The sequence below is a fragment of the Nymphalis io genome, chromosome 5, assembly GCF_905147045.1.
Source record: "Nymphalis io chromosome 5, ilAglIoxx1.1, whole genome shotgun sequence".
Classification (NCBI taxonomy): domain Eukaryota; kingdom Metazoa; phylum Arthropoda; class Insecta; order Lepidoptera; family Nymphalidae; genus Nymphalis; species Nymphalis io.
In genome coordinates, this window is record NC_065892.1 from 5,556,475 (window position 1) to 5,577,062 (window position 20,588).

The 20,588-nt window shown below is 34.8% G+C and overlaps 2 protein-coding genes across 2 annotated transcripts in view; both read right to left on the reverse strand.

The window, feature by feature from the left end:
* Positions 1-1,713: 1,713 nt before the first annotated feature.
* Positions 1,714-12,857, reverse strand: LOC126768365 (protein PFF0380w-like). Its single transcript, XM_050486389.1, has 3 exons — positions 12,835-12,857; positions 11,214-11,484; positions 1,714-3,652 (listed from the first exon to the last, which is right to left on the reverse strand). Exons 2-3 carry the CDS (start codon positions 11,385-11,387, stop codon positions 1,790-1,792), a joined length of 2,037 nt encoding a protein of 678 aa, XP_050342346.1. The 5' UTR covers positions 11,388-11,484; positions 12,835-12,857; the 3' UTR covers positions 1,714-1,789.
* A 3,294-nt stretch (positions 12,858-16,151) lies between these two features.
* Positions 16,152-20,588, reverse strand: part of LOC126768483 (uncharacterized) — a 28,703-nt gene continuing 24,266 nt past the window's right edge. Inside the window, exon 2 of the mRNA XM_050486623.1 lies at positions 16,152-18,534. Within this exon, the coding sequence (XP_050342580.1) occupies positions 16,516-18,534 (2,019 nt within the window). The 3' untranslated portion in view covers positions 16,152-16,515. The remainder of the gene's footprint in view (positions 18,535-20,588) is intronic.

The following is a 20,588-nucleotide window of genomic DNA, read 5'->3' on the forward strand; positions in this document are numbered from 1 at the left end:
TGTATTAACTTTTATTATTTAAGTAATTTTATCTTCTTTTATCTGCACTGAATGTAGCGTTTGTTTGGGTTTCACCAAATTATCAAATATCATATTGTTAACTATTTTTTATGGTTTTGTATCTTATTTTTTTTGACTTTGTTTCTTTTTGGTGAATAAAGTTATTTATTATTATTATTTATTATATGATATTAATCCAGAAGTAAGAAAGTTAGTTAAAAATTCAATTGCAAGATTCTATTTACATGCAATGTATGAAACAGATTACTATTAATATAATGATGAGATAATAATTATATTTAGTTGAATATAGAATGTAACACGTTAAATCAAACTAAATGAGCCAACACTTGAGATGCTTACTAGTAGCCATTGAAGAACTCCATTATCCACCTCCGGTTCTATTATTAGACTAATTCCCAACTATAACGTACGGACCTCGTCAAACAACCAAATAAGGCTAAATTCGAACCATTAAAAATTTACTTCAGGGTCTAAATTATGACTATCAATTTCACCTGAATAACAATTATTCACAGTTACAAATCGATAAGACAATTATAAGGTAGTATGTTTAAATTGACTTCGTAAATTTGTTTACATACAAACGTTTTTTTAAGACAGAAAATGAATATTTGAATGAACTAATTCTTGGTCAAAAATATCCAATCGTCCAATAAAAAAATGAAATGATTGTGCTGCCATCTTTGTTAACTTATTGTAAATAGCTTAAGACCCTAACGATGTGGAATTTGTGTGCCTAATTTGACGATGCTTCGGTAGATGTCGCTACAGCAAAACATAAAAAAATTATAGTGATCCTGCTGCCATCTTCATTAAGTTACTAGGAATAGCTTAAGTTTTTTTTAAGTATGTTCGAGTTAAGTTAATTGAGACCTAACAAGCTAGTAGATGTTTGAGGATAATGGTCAGATTTATCTTTACTTCTCCATCTGGCGATGATTTGCTTCCATCTTTATGCACGACGTTGAGGAAACTTGTTTTTATATACCCTGCTGCCACTTTCACAACTACGTCATATATTAAATGTTTTTGTAAATATTTAATAAAATGTTCTAAGTACAATTTATTCACAATTTATCAATAGTGTAGTCAAGATCTTAATCCGAGGCAGTCGGCGTAATGTATAAAAATAAATTAAACATTTGTAAAATTTTGTCCGTTTTCACAATATTTTCTTTTTACGTTTTTAATTTTTTATATTTCAAATATGAGAATAATATGAACATTCAATTAGCTATAAATTCCACTATAAAATTATTTCCCTTTTCTCACTTGGATGGATAAAACTTGAATTTAATAACGTAAGCCCTTTTTTCTGAATAAAACACCGGATGTTTTGCCGGTAATACGATACGATATAAAGAATTAATGAACTAACTACTTCTACTACAATTACTACTCTTCTCTAAGTACTTAAGTGAAAACAATATGAACAAGGTATTATATATATTATATAGGAGTTTCGTAGTAACATAAAAAAAACAAATACATAAAAAAAAAACATATTTTTATTTCAACTAATAACCAACGAGAGACCAATAATTATTTGATTTATCTTTTTAGAAAATAATAATTCACAATTCATTTTATTTAATTAATTCATCAATAAAATTATAAATTACGAAAATTAATATTGCAAATTAATATTTATACGACAATCCTAAAGTGCAAAGAGAATATTTTCGTTGATACATATGTATGTTAAGACAAAATCATAATCGGTGGGCCGTCGAAAATACTTATGCACCTAATTTTGATTTATTTTTTAATATTGGTTACTAGCCGTATTATTTCTATTTCGTTTTATTTCAAAATACATAGGAACATATGTCGGATTTCGTGTCGTTAATAAACTCTCGATTCTCTTTTTTCTATATTTTTCAGAGCTCTCTTGCAATAAACTTATCAAACTTTTGTGTTTCACGTTTCTGTAATGTCCATTTATTTGTGGAACATAGGTTCCTACTGTTGTATAGATATTTTCTTCTTGTTTCATTTCAAAACCTTCAGTAGTAGAAGTTTCTTCATTTGCATTTTCTTCTGAGGTAGCTCCAATCGTATTTTTTAGTTTTACTATAAGCGTATTAGGTTCATACTCATCGTAATTTACTTCAGTGCTTTCAGAATAGTTCAATTTATTAATCTCACTTTCTGTGACCTTATCTGTGTTAGACTTTCTTACATTCATATAGTGATCGGGAACTTTAGCGTCCTCAGGACTAAATTTAATAATATCAGGAGGATTTGTAGTCATTGTTTCCGTAGTCGACATGAAAAGTTCAGATAGAGGTATTATGGACGTGACAGGATTTATTGGTGGTCGTCTATGATCAACAGGAATTATACCTGAGCTTCCCATATGATAATCTTCAATATCTGAATAATTTACTTTTGGATAATTGATAACGTGGCTGTTTCCAAATGTTGCTTTGACGTCCGAATTGATAGTAGAAAAATCAAAGTAATTTTTTTTAGGTTCACTTATTTTTATTTCATTGTTAATATTTTGTATGTTCGTGTGATGATTAAAGTATTGAGTAGTTGTATTTTTCACATTATTTATTTGAGAAAGGAAATTGCTCTTATTTCCATCTTTAAAGAACGTAGGTCCTTTGTTATTTCTGTAAGAGAACCGCCTTACGGGGCCTGTATATTTTCTTTTAAATTGAAAAATAGGTTTTGATGTAGTTATAAAAATATGATCTAATTCATTTTTATATTGAGAATTAGACTTATTGATCGGAAACAAATTAAGCATCAGTGATTTGAGTTTATTATTGTTTAATTGCGGTGAAATAGTACTTATAGCCCCTTCAGCACTTGAAAGGTCATCGCTCTTAAGGATATTCTTATTAAAGACTAAACATTTTAACCCCACACAACTTTGTTTCGATGTAACAGGATGCTTCATTTCCGTATTTTGCTTATTAAGTCTTGGAACAAATGTTGGTGCGAATCTTAACCCATCCGCTAATAAATTTACTTCACCTGGATTGTTCGGTCTATAAATGTACAAAGGATCCGAGTAATGATTAGACTGTGGAGAACTATGTATAACTGTTTTTATATTAGAGTTAGTATCCTTCGTTTCAACGGGGCCCACATACATTCCTGAAAAAGCAATTTGGGCTCTAGTTGGTAGATAAATATCTCCAAACTTTGCATTTAAAGTTTTTTCTAGGTATTTGATTACATCATGAAGGTTTTTTAGTCTTTGAGCATTGCGATATTGTTCCATCCAATTACTTGGGCTACTGTTCACCTTTGTAAAAGGCATTGGATATGGACTCTTGTACTCGAAAATAAATGGTCTAGGGCTAGTTCTTCTTATGAACCTATTCAAAACAGTAGATGTCCGTGGCTTAATGGTATAATTTTTAGAAATTTGTTTTTTTCTTTGAGAACGAATACGCGTTTCTGAATCTGTAGTGCTTTTATCTTGTAAAGCATTGATGAGAAGCGGCATTCTCTCATAATAATCTTGATCAAATCCAAAAAAATTTCTGTCAAGCCTATCAGCTATTATTGGTAAATCCTTATGGATGTATTTTGTTTTATTAAAAAATCTCTTTTCTTGTACAAAACTTGTTTCTACTGCAATCATATACTCGTAGATTACAAGAACTATCTGAAATATTAAATATAGAAATTAGTAGTGTATTATTGGAAAATTATATATATTTTTATCTGCTTTTTTACTTGCCGAAAAGAAAAATGTATTAAATACATAAATGAAAGACACATCTTTAACAGAATAATAGATTAGGAAAATGTTTTATTAGAAGTATGAAAAAATATAGTTTATATTAATGCTTATTCAAATAAATATTGATTTATATTATTATCAAAATCTTGTTGTTCATCTGGTTTCCATTCATTACGCTGAATCTCCAGATAACTCGCTCTATCTTGAAGTATCATTGATTTTATATCTTCTCTTGTATCGTATTTATCTTCAATTTTAATTAGTTCCCATTCATATAATTCAGAATTCTCTGTTGTAGTTTCATTATATACATTTGAATTATTTAATTTTTCAAATATATTTTTTAGATTCTTTAAATCTTTTTGTGGCATTACGTCCTCGTAAGAGATTTTTTCTGTTTCCTCTTCTAAAGTAACATCATCAAATTTCAACGTTTGTTCCATTATTTCATTTTCTGTTGTCAACTGCCTTATATCAGCGACTGTTGTTTTATTTTTTAAATTTATTTCACTACTAGAATGAGAGCTTATTGTAGTTACTTCCATACTTAAAGACTGTGTTTTTCCATGTGATTGCCAATTCATATCTGAATTAACATGAGGAGATACAGTTGATGAAAAATTTACTTCTCTTATTTTCTTTAGCAAGTTATAACTTCCTTCCTTACATACTTTGCAAGGAGAGCTTGTTTTACTTTCAGATACATTTAAATTTGGACCTTGTTTATACGAAATATTTCTTCTTTCCATTAATTCTAAGTTATGTTGATCGCGCGCATCAATATTTGCTTTCAAAGTAGTTTCAACATAGTCTTCGTATTCCCTTTCAGAATTTACAGGGAAAGATAACAGAGGTTTGCTTGTTTGTACAGTGTGAGATTTTAAAATGAAATCTCTTATAGTGATAGCAGAATTAGGAAATAATAATGTAGCACTATTGTCCATAGTATTTGTTGTATCTTTGAATTGAAACGAGTCTTTTCTGTCAACATCACTTTTGGTAGTAGTACTTTTTAACGAGTGCAAATTATTTCTACTTATATCTCTCTGTTGTATACTAGGTTTAAGTAAAGCTAATATAGCATTTAGCGTGTAATCTATCTTAGGTAAATCAGTCGATGTTTGATGACTTATATATGGCGTAGTAGGTGTTTCCGTTACACTTCTCGATGAATTGTAAGATTTAAAAATAGATTTTAATTGTGGTTTCAAAGTTCTTGATTGCGGTGACTTTTTTTTTACATTAAAATGCTTAGTGCTTGATGATGAAATATTGTTGTAAAAAGTGGGTAATAATGAGTGAATGCCAACAATGAGCTTCTTTAAGAGTTCGTTTATTCGTTTCGGGCAATTACAATTATGTTTTTCGTCTGATATTATTTTTGTTTTTATTATGCGTGTCTTTTGCGTGGTTATTTCATATGCTTTAGCTTTCATCATTGGCGTTGTTAAGTCTGCTATTGAGTTCTTGTGAATATTGTAAACATTTTTATTCATTGGCTGGGTAGATCCGAACGTGACTCTTTCGCTAATCATCTTATCCACGTAGTTCATTATCCTCCGATAATCTCTTATCTTTCTATCCTTCTTAAAGTAATCAATATTCCTCGTTGGATTTTTAAAATATACAATGGGCGATGTTTTATATTCTATTGTATACAGCCTTGATGTTGGCATTCGCATCCAATTCCTTGTATCTGAAAATATATTTTTATTATTTGTATGTTCTACTATATCTTCTAATGGATTTGAACTCGAGGGTTCTTCTATATTTTTATCAAAATATTTGTGTTTCTTCAATGTTTTTAAAGAGTCAAGGTATGTTTTGGCTTTGTCCAATTTAACTTCGAAGGGCAGGTCATTGACACTAGAATTCATAAGATTGAGCCAGTTGGGCGTCAAAGAAGTTCTCGAAGCAGCTTCAGATATCGTACTATATTTACATATCAGAATGAAGCTCTGAAAGCAAAAAAAATTATTATTTTTTGTTCAACCTTAAGCAGTGCAGATATTTTTAACTAACATAATATAATTTTAAATAAAAGTGCATTATAGAGATAAAAAAATTAAATAAATTTCACAAATTAAGACGTACCAACAAAGTATACATGTTTGAATAATTAATTAATATTTTAATCTAAAATTGTATTCTTCGATATTTCATATACACATAATAACTTAAGTACAAATTAAAAACACACAGAAACCAAGTCAGAAAATCTACTAAACATAGGTAGTTACTTACCTTAAATATTGCCTTTTGTCAAAGCACCGATTTAATAGTTTAAATGACATAAACAAAAGACTAAAACAAAATTAGATAACAGAACGAGAAATACGTTTACATCATTTGTGAAATTGAAGAAAGATAATTATAATTATTGTTAGTTATAACATAAACAAAAGCAACATCGATAGTTTAAAAAAAGTAGCGATAGCGTTGAATTGAATATATTTTTTATGATCAATAACTAAACATTTATCGAACCCAATAAAACGTAAACGTGAGAACATAAATTTATTGTAATGTAACTGTCTATTCAACTTTCATCTAGCATGTCCAGTCGGCCACAGCTAAGTCACAATAGACTGTCAATATGATGTTATCGTTAGAATAATTGCGATCAATTAACATTTCCAGAAACGACCGCTTCTTGATAACAATTAATAGTCACCAGATTTACATACGAGTACATCTATACTTAGTTATAACAGGCATTTGAAAGCAATCGTTATAATAAATTAAATGTTCTCTAATAGAAATTTATATAATATTACATAAAACTCTAATTTAATGAGCTTATATGATTTATACATCGAGCCGAGATGGCCCAGTGGTAAGAACGCGTGAATCTTAACCGATGATCGTGGGTTCAAACCCGGGCAAGCACCACTGAATTTTCATGTGCTTAATTTGTGATTATAATTCATTTCGTGCTTTACGGTGAAGGAAAACATCGTGAGGAAACCTGCATGTGTCTAATTTCACTCAATTCAATCAAATTCTGCCACTTGTGTATTCCACCAATCCGCATTGGAGCAGCCTGGTGGAATAAGCTCCAAACCTTCTCCTCAAAAAAGAAGAGAGGAGGCCTTTAGCCCAGCAGTGGGATATTCACAGACTGCTACGGTATATGATTTAATCAGAATTTGACGCAGCAGAGTCTGGAAGTTAGAAGTGTGTGTACACTCCCATGCCTCGGAAAGCCCGTAAAGCCGTTGGTCATGCGCCTGAACTCTTTCCGGTCGTGTTGGATTGCCGTCCCATCGGATTATACGAGTTAGGGAATCGAGAGTTCACCTGTGTTTGCGCATACACTTGTGCACTATAACATTCATTTATTTATCTCCGGCGCAGTTGATTAATCTCTCTTGAGAATGGCCGCCGTGGCCGAAATCGGTCTGGAGGACATTATTATTATAATTCAGAATATTCATATGAAATATACGAATTACAATTACACTACAAAGGATTTTCTATTAAATATTACATGAGATATGTAGGAAGGCATACACGAGAGCAGATGCACAGCGCATTGTACAGATTGGTCATGACCTTATTTCGCATCCTAGGGGCTCCCGTAGCTTCTGGCGTTTGACCAAGTTTGTGCAAAACAATTTCTGCCAACCTTCGCTGCCACCGCTCAGAAATCCGGACGGATCGCTAGCTCACAGTCCGCAGGAGAAAGCCGATCTCCTGGCTATACTCTTTGCCGACAACTCCGTGATCGATGATTGTAGTGCGCTGCCACCAATAATACCTTCATGTGGCCACACGATGCCTGAAATCAAAATCAGGCAACGTGATGTGCGTGCGGAGCTGCAATCACTTGATATACGGAAAGCTAGCGGTCCCGATGGAATACCAGCCATAGTGCTGAAGAAGTGCGCGGTGGAGCTGTCTCCTGTGTTAATGCGCCTGTTCCAACTTTCTCTCTCTTCGGGATGTGTGCCGGAGGCTTGGAGAAGAGCTAATGTGCAAGCGGTTCCCAAAAAAGGGGATCGGTCTGACCCGGCAAATTATCGGCCAATAGCTATCACCTCAGTACTTTGTAAGGTGATGGAACGGATTCTAAACAACCAACTGATTCAATACCTAGAAGATCACAGTCTAATTAATGATCGTCAGTACGGGTTTCGACCAAAATGGTCTGTGGACCGTGATCTTCTAGCGTACGTAACACACCTCTGGGGTGAAGCTATCGACAAGCATGGAGAATCGTTGGCTGTCAGCCTCGATATCTCCAAGGCTTTCGACAGGGTCTGGCATAGAAGTCTTTTCTCCAAGCTACCGACATATGGTCTGCTTGCTCAGCTATGCACCTGGATTGCCAGCTTTCTACACAAGCGTAGCCTTCGTGTTTTAGTAGATGGTTGCGCTTCACAATTCTATGTAGTGAATGCTAGGATCCCCCAGGGATCTGTGCTATCTTCCACACTCTTTCTTTTGCATATCAATGATATGCTCTCTCTTGGGAACATACATTGCTATGCAGACGATAGTACAGTGCATGGTGGATACCACTGACGCGCAGTGGCTGGGCGGGCGGAAACTGAGGAGAGGCGGGAGAATCTTGTCATTGAACTCGATAGGACTTTAGAGCTCATCGCCAAATGGGGTTCTGATAATCTTGTTGAGTTTAATGCCAAGAAAACACAGGTATGCGCTCTCACAGCGAAAAAGTCACCATTTTCCCCTCTTCCCTCCCTCTGTGGCACACCGCTGATGATACAAAGCAAAATCGCCATGCTGGGGATGGACGTTCGCTGCGACCTTAGTCCGAGGGATTACATCGAGGCTATTATAAAAACAGCTTCACGCAAACTCGGAGTTCTGAACAAGGTACGGCGTTTTTTCACGCCACAAAAACTGTGCCTGTTATACAAAACACAAGTACGGTCTTGCGTTGAATATTTCTCGCGCCTTTGGGATGGCTCCGCTAAGTACCTACTGGAGGCCTTGGACCGGTTGCAGCGACGTGCAGTACGCATTATAGGCGACGTAAAGGTCACAAACACCCTTGAAACTTTACAATTGCGTCGCGAGATAGCAGCACTGAGCGCTTTCTATCGACTGTATCGCGGCGAGTGCTCTGAGGAATTATTCTCTCTAATTCCTGCTTCCCCCTTCCTTCTTAAGTCTACGCGAGCTGGTTCTCGATGTCACCGCCTAACTGTGACATCAATTCCATCGCGCACAAAGAAATTTGGCAACTCCTTTCTTTGTCGCACTACCAAAAAATGGAACTCCTTACCAGCTCACGTGTTCCCCTCCTCTTACAACCCGGGTTCCTTCAAACGAAGCGTGATGAGGCATCTTGCGGGCCGGCAAGGCGGGGACGGCTAGTACAGAACATTCTTCCCGACTGTACTGGACGTCGTCGCGTTTGGACTCTACTACCACTTACCATCAGGTGGAGTAGAGTCATTTGCCATCCCGGCGCATATAAAAAAAAAGAGAATTATTTACATTGTTGACTTAAATAAGTATATTAAACATATCGAATTTAAAATAGCTACTTTAAAAATGACTGAGTGCAATATAGTATTAATTGAATATAATCAAGGTGCTAATTCTACTAACAAATTAACACTTTCTCACAATCTAACCGAAACGTAATCGTGCCGCGTTGGCTCTTATTCGTTTTCCTATTATTAAATGTAACTATCGACCGTTGGCATAAAAGTTAATAGTTAAGTTTGGTTTTTGGTTTTAAAATACAGAATAGTCATCGTATCAAGATAGGAATTGAATCGGGAATATATTGTAATCGTTATAGATTCGTAGAAATGTCCCAAACTACCAGTGATTATAATATGGCGTGGTTTTATATGTTTGCACTATTACCCTTCATGAATAAGTAAAATGACAATATTTTATTAGAATATATTATTCCGATTAACATATAGATTATTTTTTAACCGAAAAGTAATAAAAACACCACCTATCTTACAATTTGTATTACTTTCTTTAAGCCTGTAATAACACAGGTTCAATCACGGTTCTAAATCGGAAAACAACGCTTATAGAGCTGTTTGCGTTTCATTTCCATATATTAATGAATAATAAATAAACTTTCATTAAATATAATCATCCATACACATGTTAACGATTAAAAAAGACAAATTTAACAGCCTTTATTGTCAAGGCTAATTTAACAGCGCTTATTTACAATTGCAACAAAAACCCACATACAATGCGACGAAAGAAAATACAATGACAATAACAGTTTAAATGTTTATAAAGCAACACAGGAAGTCTTTGAGGATGATATATTTATTGTTGACATAATATAATATGTTTTGAATTCCAGTTATTTACAAGCGCGAATTTTTAACCTAACTAATCTTTGCCCAGTGGTCGAAACTCAACCATAATCACTGTGGAAATTTTGTGGAAAACATATTTTATACATTTGCATTTTTGGAACCTTTCTTTTCTATTACACATTATAGTTAAATTAACTTATTATATTATTAACACATTAAAGTTAATTCACACTAAATACTATCAACTGAATTTCTTTACCACAAAGCATTAGATTAATTTGAAGTAGAAGACGATACTCAAACATAAGAACTTAGGCAAATTCTTTGGTCCATGGGACCAAACATGGGACATAAGGAGAGTTCGCCTGGACCATGATTTGACGTTTGTTATGAATTCTAAGTCCTAAAATAATATAATTTCACACATTTTAAAAACATTTCGTGAATAAAATCTCTTCCTTTTGTATATTATCGGATAATTTAGGGTTATATATAAATTGCTGTGCTGAATATTGAATGTTCGAATCGAATTATTTTAGAAACATTGGAAAACATAATACATTTTTTTAGTGTTATAGGTATACGGACGGGCAAACGGGCCACCTGATGGTAAGAGGTCACCTCCACCCATTATTTATAGACATTGGCGATATAAGAAACAGTATCTATTCCTTAATCTAAAATGCGCCAACCAAGGGAATTAAGATGCTATGTCTCTTGTGCCTGTAGTTACACTGGCTTGCTCACCCTACAAAACCAGAACGCAACAGTACTAAGTATTACTGTTTAGCTGTAGAATATCTGGTGATTAGGTGGTACCTACAAGGCGGGCTTGCAAAAAGCCATACCTATATATAAATTTGCAAGTTTCGAATATCTTACACTTTTATTTCATTTGTTTTTTATTGATAACAATAACCTCGACAAAATTTACCACAAAAAAGGTCGTCAAACAGAGGTGTAAAAGTAATGAACTGTCTTATCTTTGCCTATATACAAATAGTTGAAAAACACTAAAAATTACACGTAATCATGATATTATAGAAAAAAATTGTAAGAAAAAAATTAGTGAATAAGATGTGTAAATTTCACTACACATAACTGTGAATCACATGGATGTTACATAACGGGTTAAATTACCATAATTAAAATATTAATTTAGCAAAGAAACGATAATTAAATACTTTCACTGCCTACATTTAAGAAATACTTACAACTACAACGGTAACGGTGATCGTCGTGGAAATAGCTGCGCAAGTGCAACCCTGTCTCATTTGCTTCTTCTTCGACAGCCTTTGAAACTCTTCAGTTCTGGCATCGATGGTTCTGTACAAACCAAAACGCCTGATTTGCGAACTAGTTATGCTGTCAGACTCGTCTGTCGACATCTTGTTGTTTGGTTCACATCACTGATAATGCTTCAAAGAGACTGCTGACTATTTATGTTCTTGTTTTGATAAAACACGCGCGTCGCTCGCGTCCGTACTGAAAAATGCGCCGGATTCTTTGTGAGCGCTGCCATTATTTTTTCTTAGAGATGTTTATATTATAGGGACGGGATGTACACTTTTACATTTTCATCGACCAGTTTATTTATTTTTTACTTATTTAATATATTATAAGTATTGTCACCAATTGTTTTTAGTAATTCCGGATTTCACAATTGACAATTTAATTTATTGGAGGTTAAGTAACTAAATAAGTATTATCATTAAATTGTATTGTTAGACATATATTATCTACCTCGGATAATGTAAAATAATAAACTTAGCGACGTTGTATTTTATTATATAAAAATAATAATTTATCAAACAAGTAATCCTTTAAGTTAGTAATTATAATATATAAATATATATGGTCCCTTTATACAATGCCTGACTTTGCACAGCTCAAATAGTGTCATTTATATTCTATGCTTATTTAAAAATAAAATATTATAATATATAATACATAAGACAAAACAAAATAATAAAAAAAATATAAAAAAGGTAAAAAATATAGTGCTCAAAATATTGCCAGCATTAAAATATTTAATAATATCGATATAATGATTTCACATCACTTCAAATTCGCGTGTGCTGGGCAGTGGAGCGTGCTAGCCACGGACAGTGCTCTAATCCCACCAAGTACTGAGTGAAAACGTTTGTTTTATTTTTGACATTAGGTACTTTCGTAAGTTTCATATCGCACGGGTCATACGCCACCAATTACGAAACTAAGGATTTGCATACCCTTTTTGTATATTGTTTTTAAGCAAACATACATAAAATTCAGTTTTAATAATATTCTGTTAATAGAAATTAGATTACATAAAAGATAACTATCTTAACAGCGACTGAATCAATATAACTATTATTTGTTTGTTATATTTGAATTTTCATGTTTCGAAAAACTTGTTAAAAATAAAAAAGAAAAAAATAGCTCGATACAGAGAGGAGAAAAAGGTATTGAATTGATTTGTCTTTGTCATTTTATAATATAATGTATGTAAAATTAATTACAATTAAACACTAATTTAAAATCTCGTAGTTGTAATATATACATATATATATATATATTATTAAATAATAAAAAAGTAAAACTAACTTTTTTTGGACGTTTTCTTAAAGTTATTTACTATTAAATATAACCTAGTTACATTTATTAATTTACTTTTACATTTTTATAATTATAATAAAATTTATTAAAATGAGAAATTAGTTTAATGTAATGTGTAGTATGTAGATTATTATTTCTAATCTGATTAAGCGTAGGAAATTTTAAGCAGTAGCACAGAAAAACAAACTTACAAGCCATTAGGTATTTTTCTATGTAAATAATTTCAACAATACTTACTAAATTGATTGGTCCAGCATGAATTGTATATAAGGATTAAAAAAATTAAGATACTTAATACTTTGGTTGAATGGCCTCAGTTTCATGTAAGGATTTTTTAACATAGATAAATAAAATGAAAAAATTAAAAGTTATCCTACTATTAAGTCATCATCTTTGCCCGTAGACGCAGCTGACATCGCAAGATAAAAAAGGTTTCGCGATCCATTGGATTCTAATATATTGTGTTTCGTGTCTGTAATTACACTGGCATATTTACCCTCGACACAAAGACAAGCATATGACGATGACTCGTTAATACTGAGCTCAATAAATACTCGTAACTTATTGTAATAATACTGAGTACAATTTACATCATTTAATGCCCACGTCATATTGTTAGCAATAAAAAGATAATTAAAATCATAAAATACTTAAGTAATTATCTCTTTGTATATGTTATAACTTGGCGCATAAAAAGAAATAGTCACCTACATTTATACAATCATTGAGACTATAATGGGTTATATTGTATACGATGTTATTAATCGAACATATTTTGGTATAGGAGCTATTGAACCGACACTGAATGGAATACGTGAACGTTAATCAATGATTGTATATTTATTTATTTATCCAATTTAAAACTTAGTGTATTTCTAATAGATGCAAGATATAAGATTTATGGTTTAAAGAATTATTATTATCGTTAAAATATTGTTATTGAAATCGTATTAGTAAAAACATATATTACATAATTGTAGTATGTAATAGTGCTAAGCAACCCAAGTTCTATTCATATTAATCTCCGTATTAGTTGATCTGTATGACGGTAGGAGCAAAATTGCGGGTTCAAACAAATGCTATTGAATTTTCAAATGCTTAATTCGTTTAATTCATCTCGTACTCGGCGTTGAAGGAAAATATCGCGAGGATGTATGTACGAGGCATGCCTTTTAAGTTTTGTCGTTTGAAGAAAAAAACAGAACTCGAACCTTATAGTACTTTTTATTGTTTTTCAAAGTATTCACCACGTAGCTTAATACACTTTTCCATTCGCTCAAAGCAGATTATTATAACATTTATTCTACTCTAAAGTGGGGGTGTTCAAAATGGCTGACTTGAAAGCGTCGACTGCTTCTTCACCGGACTGGAACCTTTGACCACGAAGACTTTTCTTAATTTTAGGAAATGTAAAGAAATCGTTAGGGCTTAGGTCAGAACTGTATGGAGGATGGTCAAGAATTTCTACTTTTTCCTTCTTCAAATACTCAATCGTTTGACGAGCGCTGTGTGAGCTTGCGTTGTCGTGGTGCAGGATGATGTGTCGCTTTGAGTCAGATTTACGAAGTTCGGCGATGACTTGTGGTAAACAAACTATGGTATACCACTCTGCGTTAACCGTTCTACGATCTTAAAGTGCAATAGTCGCAACATGGCCAGTTTTTCCAACGAACGTGGCCACCATCTTCTTTGAAGTGCTTTGAGAACGAACAACTTTAGTCGGCTTTCGCTCGTCTTGAAAGACCCATATTGTAGATTGTTGTTTGGAATCAGGATCATAGGCATAGATCCAAGATTCATCACTGATGATGTCGTAGACGTGATTTGACTCTACTCGGTTGAACCTTTGAAGAGTTTTCTTACACCATCTGACGCGGGCCGCCTTGTGATCGTTGGAAAGCAGATGCGGTATCCAACGGCAAACTAGCTTTCTCAAAAAGCGCTTCATGCAAGATCTTCTGAATGGTTGTCCCTGAGATGCCTAATAGAGCTTCTATCTCTCGATACGTCACATGACGATCTTCGAGAATTAGTTGTCTCACAGCAATGATATTATCTTCAGTGAAGGCGGATTTTAGGCGTCCTTCGCGAGATTTGTCACTAACACTAGTATGTACTGAAACTAGTACACGCTGAAATTCTAAATACCAGCGTTCGACAGTCCGCAGACATAGGGCTTCATCACTGAACACAGATGTTAGCTCTTCAAAACACTGAAGCCGTGTCAGGCCTCTTCTAAAGTTGTAGAAAATTATTGCACGAACATTTTCCTTAGAAAGATTCATTTTCGTACGTAACCTGACAGATTCCAATCGACGCTGTGACTAAACAATAGCTTTAATCCTAATACTTTCAACTGTTTTGAGGTTCAAAATTTAAACACATTTGAATATAGAACAGTTCCAAATTCAAACTTGCTGGGAAATATGAAAACGACATAACTTAAAAGGCATGCCTTGTATCATACAAAAGTCTGCCATGTATCCATGCGAGTAATGCAGCAATGGTGGAACGAATGAACTAGGAGGAAACCTTAGCCTATCAATCAGAAATTTACAGGTGTTTCTTTTTCTATATTTATCTATAATTAATATTTTCGAACTATCATACAAACCTTTTTTTAAACAAATAATAATAATCCTATAATAATATCCTGGAACATTTTTACACACGGCCATCTGATCCCAAATTAAGCTTGTACAAAGCTTGTGCTATGGAAACCAGACAACTGATATACTACACATACTACTTTTCTTTTGTAAATACATACTTATATAAATAATTACACCCAGACTCAGACACAGAATGTTTATGCACACAAATGTCTGTCCTGGGTGGGAATCGAACCCACAACCTTCGGCATGAAAGGCAAGTATCTACCAACCACGCCAACCAGCTCGTCAATCATTTGAAAACACTTTAAAGTAAATATTAAAAGTGTTAAAAGTAAAACCCATATTATCATGTAATCTAATTCAAATTCACTCGGATCGTTCCTATTACGTGTTTTAGTAATGAAAATCAAACAAAAAAAAAAAGATTTATTTCATGTTGATATGAAATTATCTGAAAGCATTTCTGATTGATGAGTTTTAATCACGAATGAACGTACATTTGAAGGAATGTATTAATTTTTAATATACCTTTTACAAGTCGAGATCACCCTGTGGTAAGAACGCGTGAATCTTAAACGATGAACGTGGGTTCAAGCCCGGGCAAGCACATCTGAATTTTCATGTGCTTAATTACTGTTTATAATTCATCTCGTGCTTTTTGGTGAAGGAAAACATCGTGAGGAAATCTGCATGTGTCTAATTTCATCGAAATTCTGCCACATGTGTATTCCACCAACCTGCATTGGAGCAGCGTGGTTGGAATAAGCTCCAAACCTTCTCCTCAAAAAGGGGCCTTAGCCCAGCAGTGGGACATTTACAGTAAATAACATTACTTACTTGTACCTTTTCCATTTGACATAAGTTGGAAGAACTTCAAACAGTATTTATTATTCGACTACGGAAAATTTCTTATTACTTTCTTTGAAATAAAAAACAAAGTATTATTATTTTTTTTATTTAAAAAATATAATTATACAATCTTAAAATTAGATTAAGGCAGTGGCGATTTCGCGTTCGAGACTTTTGAGTATTATAATTATTATTTATATATATTTTATACATAAAATACATCAATAGATAATGAAATAATTTGTACATTTTCAAAGCAACTAGCAACTGTGCAACATTGGTTTAAATAATTTCCGCAACAACATTCCTTTTTACATTAATATTAGGTTTAAAAAATCAATACATCGACATGTAAACAAAAACAATCAATATGTTGCGCTCAACACTCAGTTTGGTATCACAATAATAATAATATTTAATAGTTATGGCATCTTAATAACATCCTTACACTAGATTAGAACACAAAGGGTACTGAAGGTTTGTCGTAGAAGTATCCTTGGTCGGGAACAAATGGCGGCCGTGTAGAAGGGGGAATATAAACTGGTGGCGCTCGGGTCGTAGAAGGTGGCACGTATACAGGGGCCCTTGTTGTTGATGGTGGAAAGTACACTGGTGGAGCTCTGGTAGTAGAAGGTGGTAAATATATAGGAGGAGCTCTTGTAGTTGATGGAGGTCTGTAAACTGGAGGAGCTCGAGTTGTAGAAGGTGGTATATACACAGGAGGAGCTCTTGTAGTTGAGGGGGGAATATAAACAGCTCGGGTCGTAGGAGGTGGTACATATACAGGAGGTGCTTTTGTAGTTGACGGCGGAATGTAAACTGGTGGAGCTCGGGTCGTAGATGGTGGTAAATATACTGGCGGAGCTCTTGTAGTTGATGGACGAATGTAAACAGGTGGTCTAGTAGGTATGGTAAACGGTACTTTTGGAGTTGGGTAATCGTATCCGGTAGTTCTAAATTCAGGTATTATTGTCGAGTATGTTGGTGGTCTAGTGGTTGATGGTGGAGGTGGTCTTGTTGGAGGTTGTGTGGGTGGCGGAGGTCTCCTAGTAGTCGGTGGTGGTAAATAAGTTGATGGACGTGTTGGTGGTGGAGGTGGTCTTGTTGGAGGTTGTGTGGGAGGCGGAGTTCTCCTAGTAGTCGGTGGTGGTAAATAAGTTGCTGGACGTGTTGGTGGTGGAGGTGGTCTTGTTGGAGGTTGTGTGGGAGGCGGCGTTCTCCTAGTAGTCGGTGGTGGTAAATAAGTTGATGGACGTGTTGGTGGTGGAGGTGGTCTTGTTGGAGGTTGTGTGGGAGGCGGCGTTCTCCTAGTAGTCGGTGGTGGTAAATAAGTTGCTGGTCGTGTGGGTGGTGGAGGAGGTCTTGTTGGAGGTTGTGTGGGAGGCGGAGGTCTTCTTGTCGTCGGTGGTGGCAAGTAAGTTGATGGACGTGTGGGTGGGGGTGGTGGCCTTGTCGGGGGTTGTGTGGGAGGCGGAGTTCTTCTAGTTGCTGGTGGTAAATATGTTATCGGTTTTTGCGTGGTGGGAGTTGGGGCTCTAGTTGGAAATGTAAACGGAACTTTAGGAGTTGGATATTCATAGCCAGTTGTTCTGAAGATGTCTAATATTGTACTGTATGTTGGTGTTTTAGTCGTAGTTGGTGGTGGAGGAGGTGGTGGAGGTTTTGTCGTTGGTGGAGGAGGAGGTGGTGGTGGTCTAGTTGTTGGTGGTGGGGGAGGTGGTGGTCGTCTCGAAGTAGGAGGTAAATACGTAGGTGGCTGAGTAGGTGGAGGAGGTGGTCTTGTTCTCGGAGTAGGCGGTGGAGGCGGTCTTGTTGAAGGAGGGAATGGCACCCTCGGAGTGCTGTAATAGTATCCAGTTGTTGACGGCGGAGGTCTAGTAGGTGGTGGTGGAGGTGGTCTGGTTGTTGGCGGTGGTGGTCTAGTAGTAGGAGGAGGGGGTGGTGGTGGAGGTCTAGTAGACGGTGGGCGCGGTGGGGGTGGAGGTCTAGTAGGCGGTGGGGGCGGCGGGGGTGGAGGTCTAGTTGACGGTGGGGGCGGAAAAGGTATACGAGGCTTTTCATACACGTAACCTGTCTCTGAAGTGGGTGGTGGTGGTGGTGGCCGAGTTGGAGGTGGGGGTGGCGGCCGAGTTGGAGGTGGAGGTGGCGGCCGAGTTGGAGGTGGGGGCGGCGGCCGAGTTGGAGGTGGGGGTGGTGGCCTAGTTGACAGTGGTGGTGGTGGTGGTCGAGTTGGCGGTGGTGGTGGTGGCCGAGTTGGTGGTGGTGGTGGTGGTCTGGTTATTGGTGGTGGCGGTGGAAATGGAATTTTCGGCTTAGGGTAAAAGTACCCATCCTCGTTCAAATCCGCCGATATGGGTGCACCTAGGACAGCATAGTTTTGATTTGGATTGCTTGGGATAGCACGGTATAGTCGGTCCGCTCTGCAGGTGTGGTACACCGCGAACAGGACCACCGCGATGTGCAGTGACAGCCTCTGTAATTCAAATAAATACATATAAATATTTAAATATTTGTGGTTAGAATGTGTTCAGCGATGTAAAAAAAAAATTAAGAGATTTGAGGTATTTAAAATGGAATTTTATTACGTATATACGTTTTTTGTAATATAATATTTTTTAATGAAAATCGATGAATTAGGAATGAGCATTTTTAAATAGCTAAGAATAAAATTGGTCGCGAACTCAGGTCAAGGCTTGCCTCTAGATTTTGCAACGTTAGTTTAATATTATCTGACCTAAGGTCAGGCACGTGGTAGGTAAACATTATCAGTTGCGCGTACATCGACGGCTCTAAAACAAAAGTAATTTAACGTAATACTATATTAAACTTGCTTGCACAATTCAAATCATTAGAATGCTATTTTTATATAAATGATAAAAATACCTATTAAATATATAGAAAAAATATAAAATAAACTATAAAACCTACAAAATCAAAATATGCATTTAAGTTGTTCCTAAAAATCACTTTAAGTTATATTACCGGATTTCAATGAAAAATTACCACTAAGTTAAAATTACGATTCAGTAGTTTTCACAGTGGAGTTTTTCTAATAAAATTACATTATAACTCTTTTTAGTCATTTAATGTATTCATATTCCGTAATATTGTATAATTATTAGACTAATTTATATTTTTTTATCAGACTTTTTAACATTCATAGTGAAATTTATATTAGGCACAGATTAATATCTTATACATAAAATATGTACAAAATATAAATAGAATTGGTCCTTTACTATTTTATTATAAGATTATATATAATATTAAAAGATTATATATAAAATATTATAAGATTATATATAATAAAATAGAAAAGGACCAATTCTATTTATATTTTGTACATATTTTATGTATCGCAGAAACGGCTCCAATAATTTGGCTCAAATATTGAGTAATTCTTACAATATTACACAAAAAAGAGTCGAATGGAAATTGTAACGTTCAGAGCTACTTTATTATTATAATGACATACTATAATGAATTATAATTACATATTAAGCAAGTTGTTAACTTAACATGGTAGCACATGCCCGAGTTTGAACCCCCAATCTTCGGTAAAGATTCACGCGTTCCAGCCACTGTGTCATCTCGAGTCTCGCTAAGTTTCGTAATGATTCCATTTGTAAAATACGGATTAAAAATGTCAATACACAATATTGGTAATGTACGGATTTCTAATTATGTGGTAGTCTGTTCGGGTAATTCGGTGATATTGACAAATGTTAAGTAGATTTATCTTATTGATCATTGAGTTTCAAAATATTTGACGAATACATATACGCTTGAAGACATTTACCTAATCAGCTTTACTGTCTTAGTAAATAGGTACTTATTAATATTTTACCGCATAGTGACGAAATTTTGGCATCTGGTATTTATACACGTGTAGCAATTTAGTGATTAATAAAATTTTAAGAAATATGTGGACTAACTTATGACTGTATCCTTTTACCAAAAAGTTACATTTACTCATCGACTGATAAATAAGTAAGTCGAGATGGCCCATTGGTAAGAACGCGTGAATCTTAACCGAACGTGGGTTCAAACCCGGGCAAGCACCTCTGAATTTTCATGTGCTTAATTTCTGTTTATAATTCATCCCGTGCTATTCGGTGAAGGAAAACATCGTGAGGAAACCTGCATGTGTCTAAATTCATGAAAATTCTGCCACATGTGTATTCCACTAACCCGCATTGGAGCAGCGTGGTGTAATAAGCTCCAAACCTTCTCCTCAAAAAGGGAGAGGAGGCCTTAGCCCAGCAGTGGGACATTTACAGGCTGTTACTACTTTTACTACTGATAAATAAAACATTTATGAAAGAATGACTAGTGGACCCTTCAACAACCCCGGATTTATACAAGGCGTCGGCCTAAGGGGCTAAGTCGAGGGGCCCAACCCAACTAAAAATAATATAACTTTATTCTCAGCGCTACGGAATAATTAAAGTTAAAAAATAAAAATATTAAAGTTCCTAGGGACCTTCTAAGCTCTTTGATTAATATTTTTATGGTGTTTTTCTAGAC

Bases quoted from the DNA above. Each gene is read 5' to 3' on its own strand.
- LOC126768365 (XM_050486389.1), bottom strand. From the start codon at position 11,387: ATGTCGACAGACGAGTCTGACAGCATAACTAGTTCGCAAATCAGGCGT. The intron at 3,653-11,213 runs GTAAGTATTTCT...TTAATATTTCAG, and splicing joins TCACCGTTACCGTTGTAGTT to ATAGTTCTTGTAATCTACGA.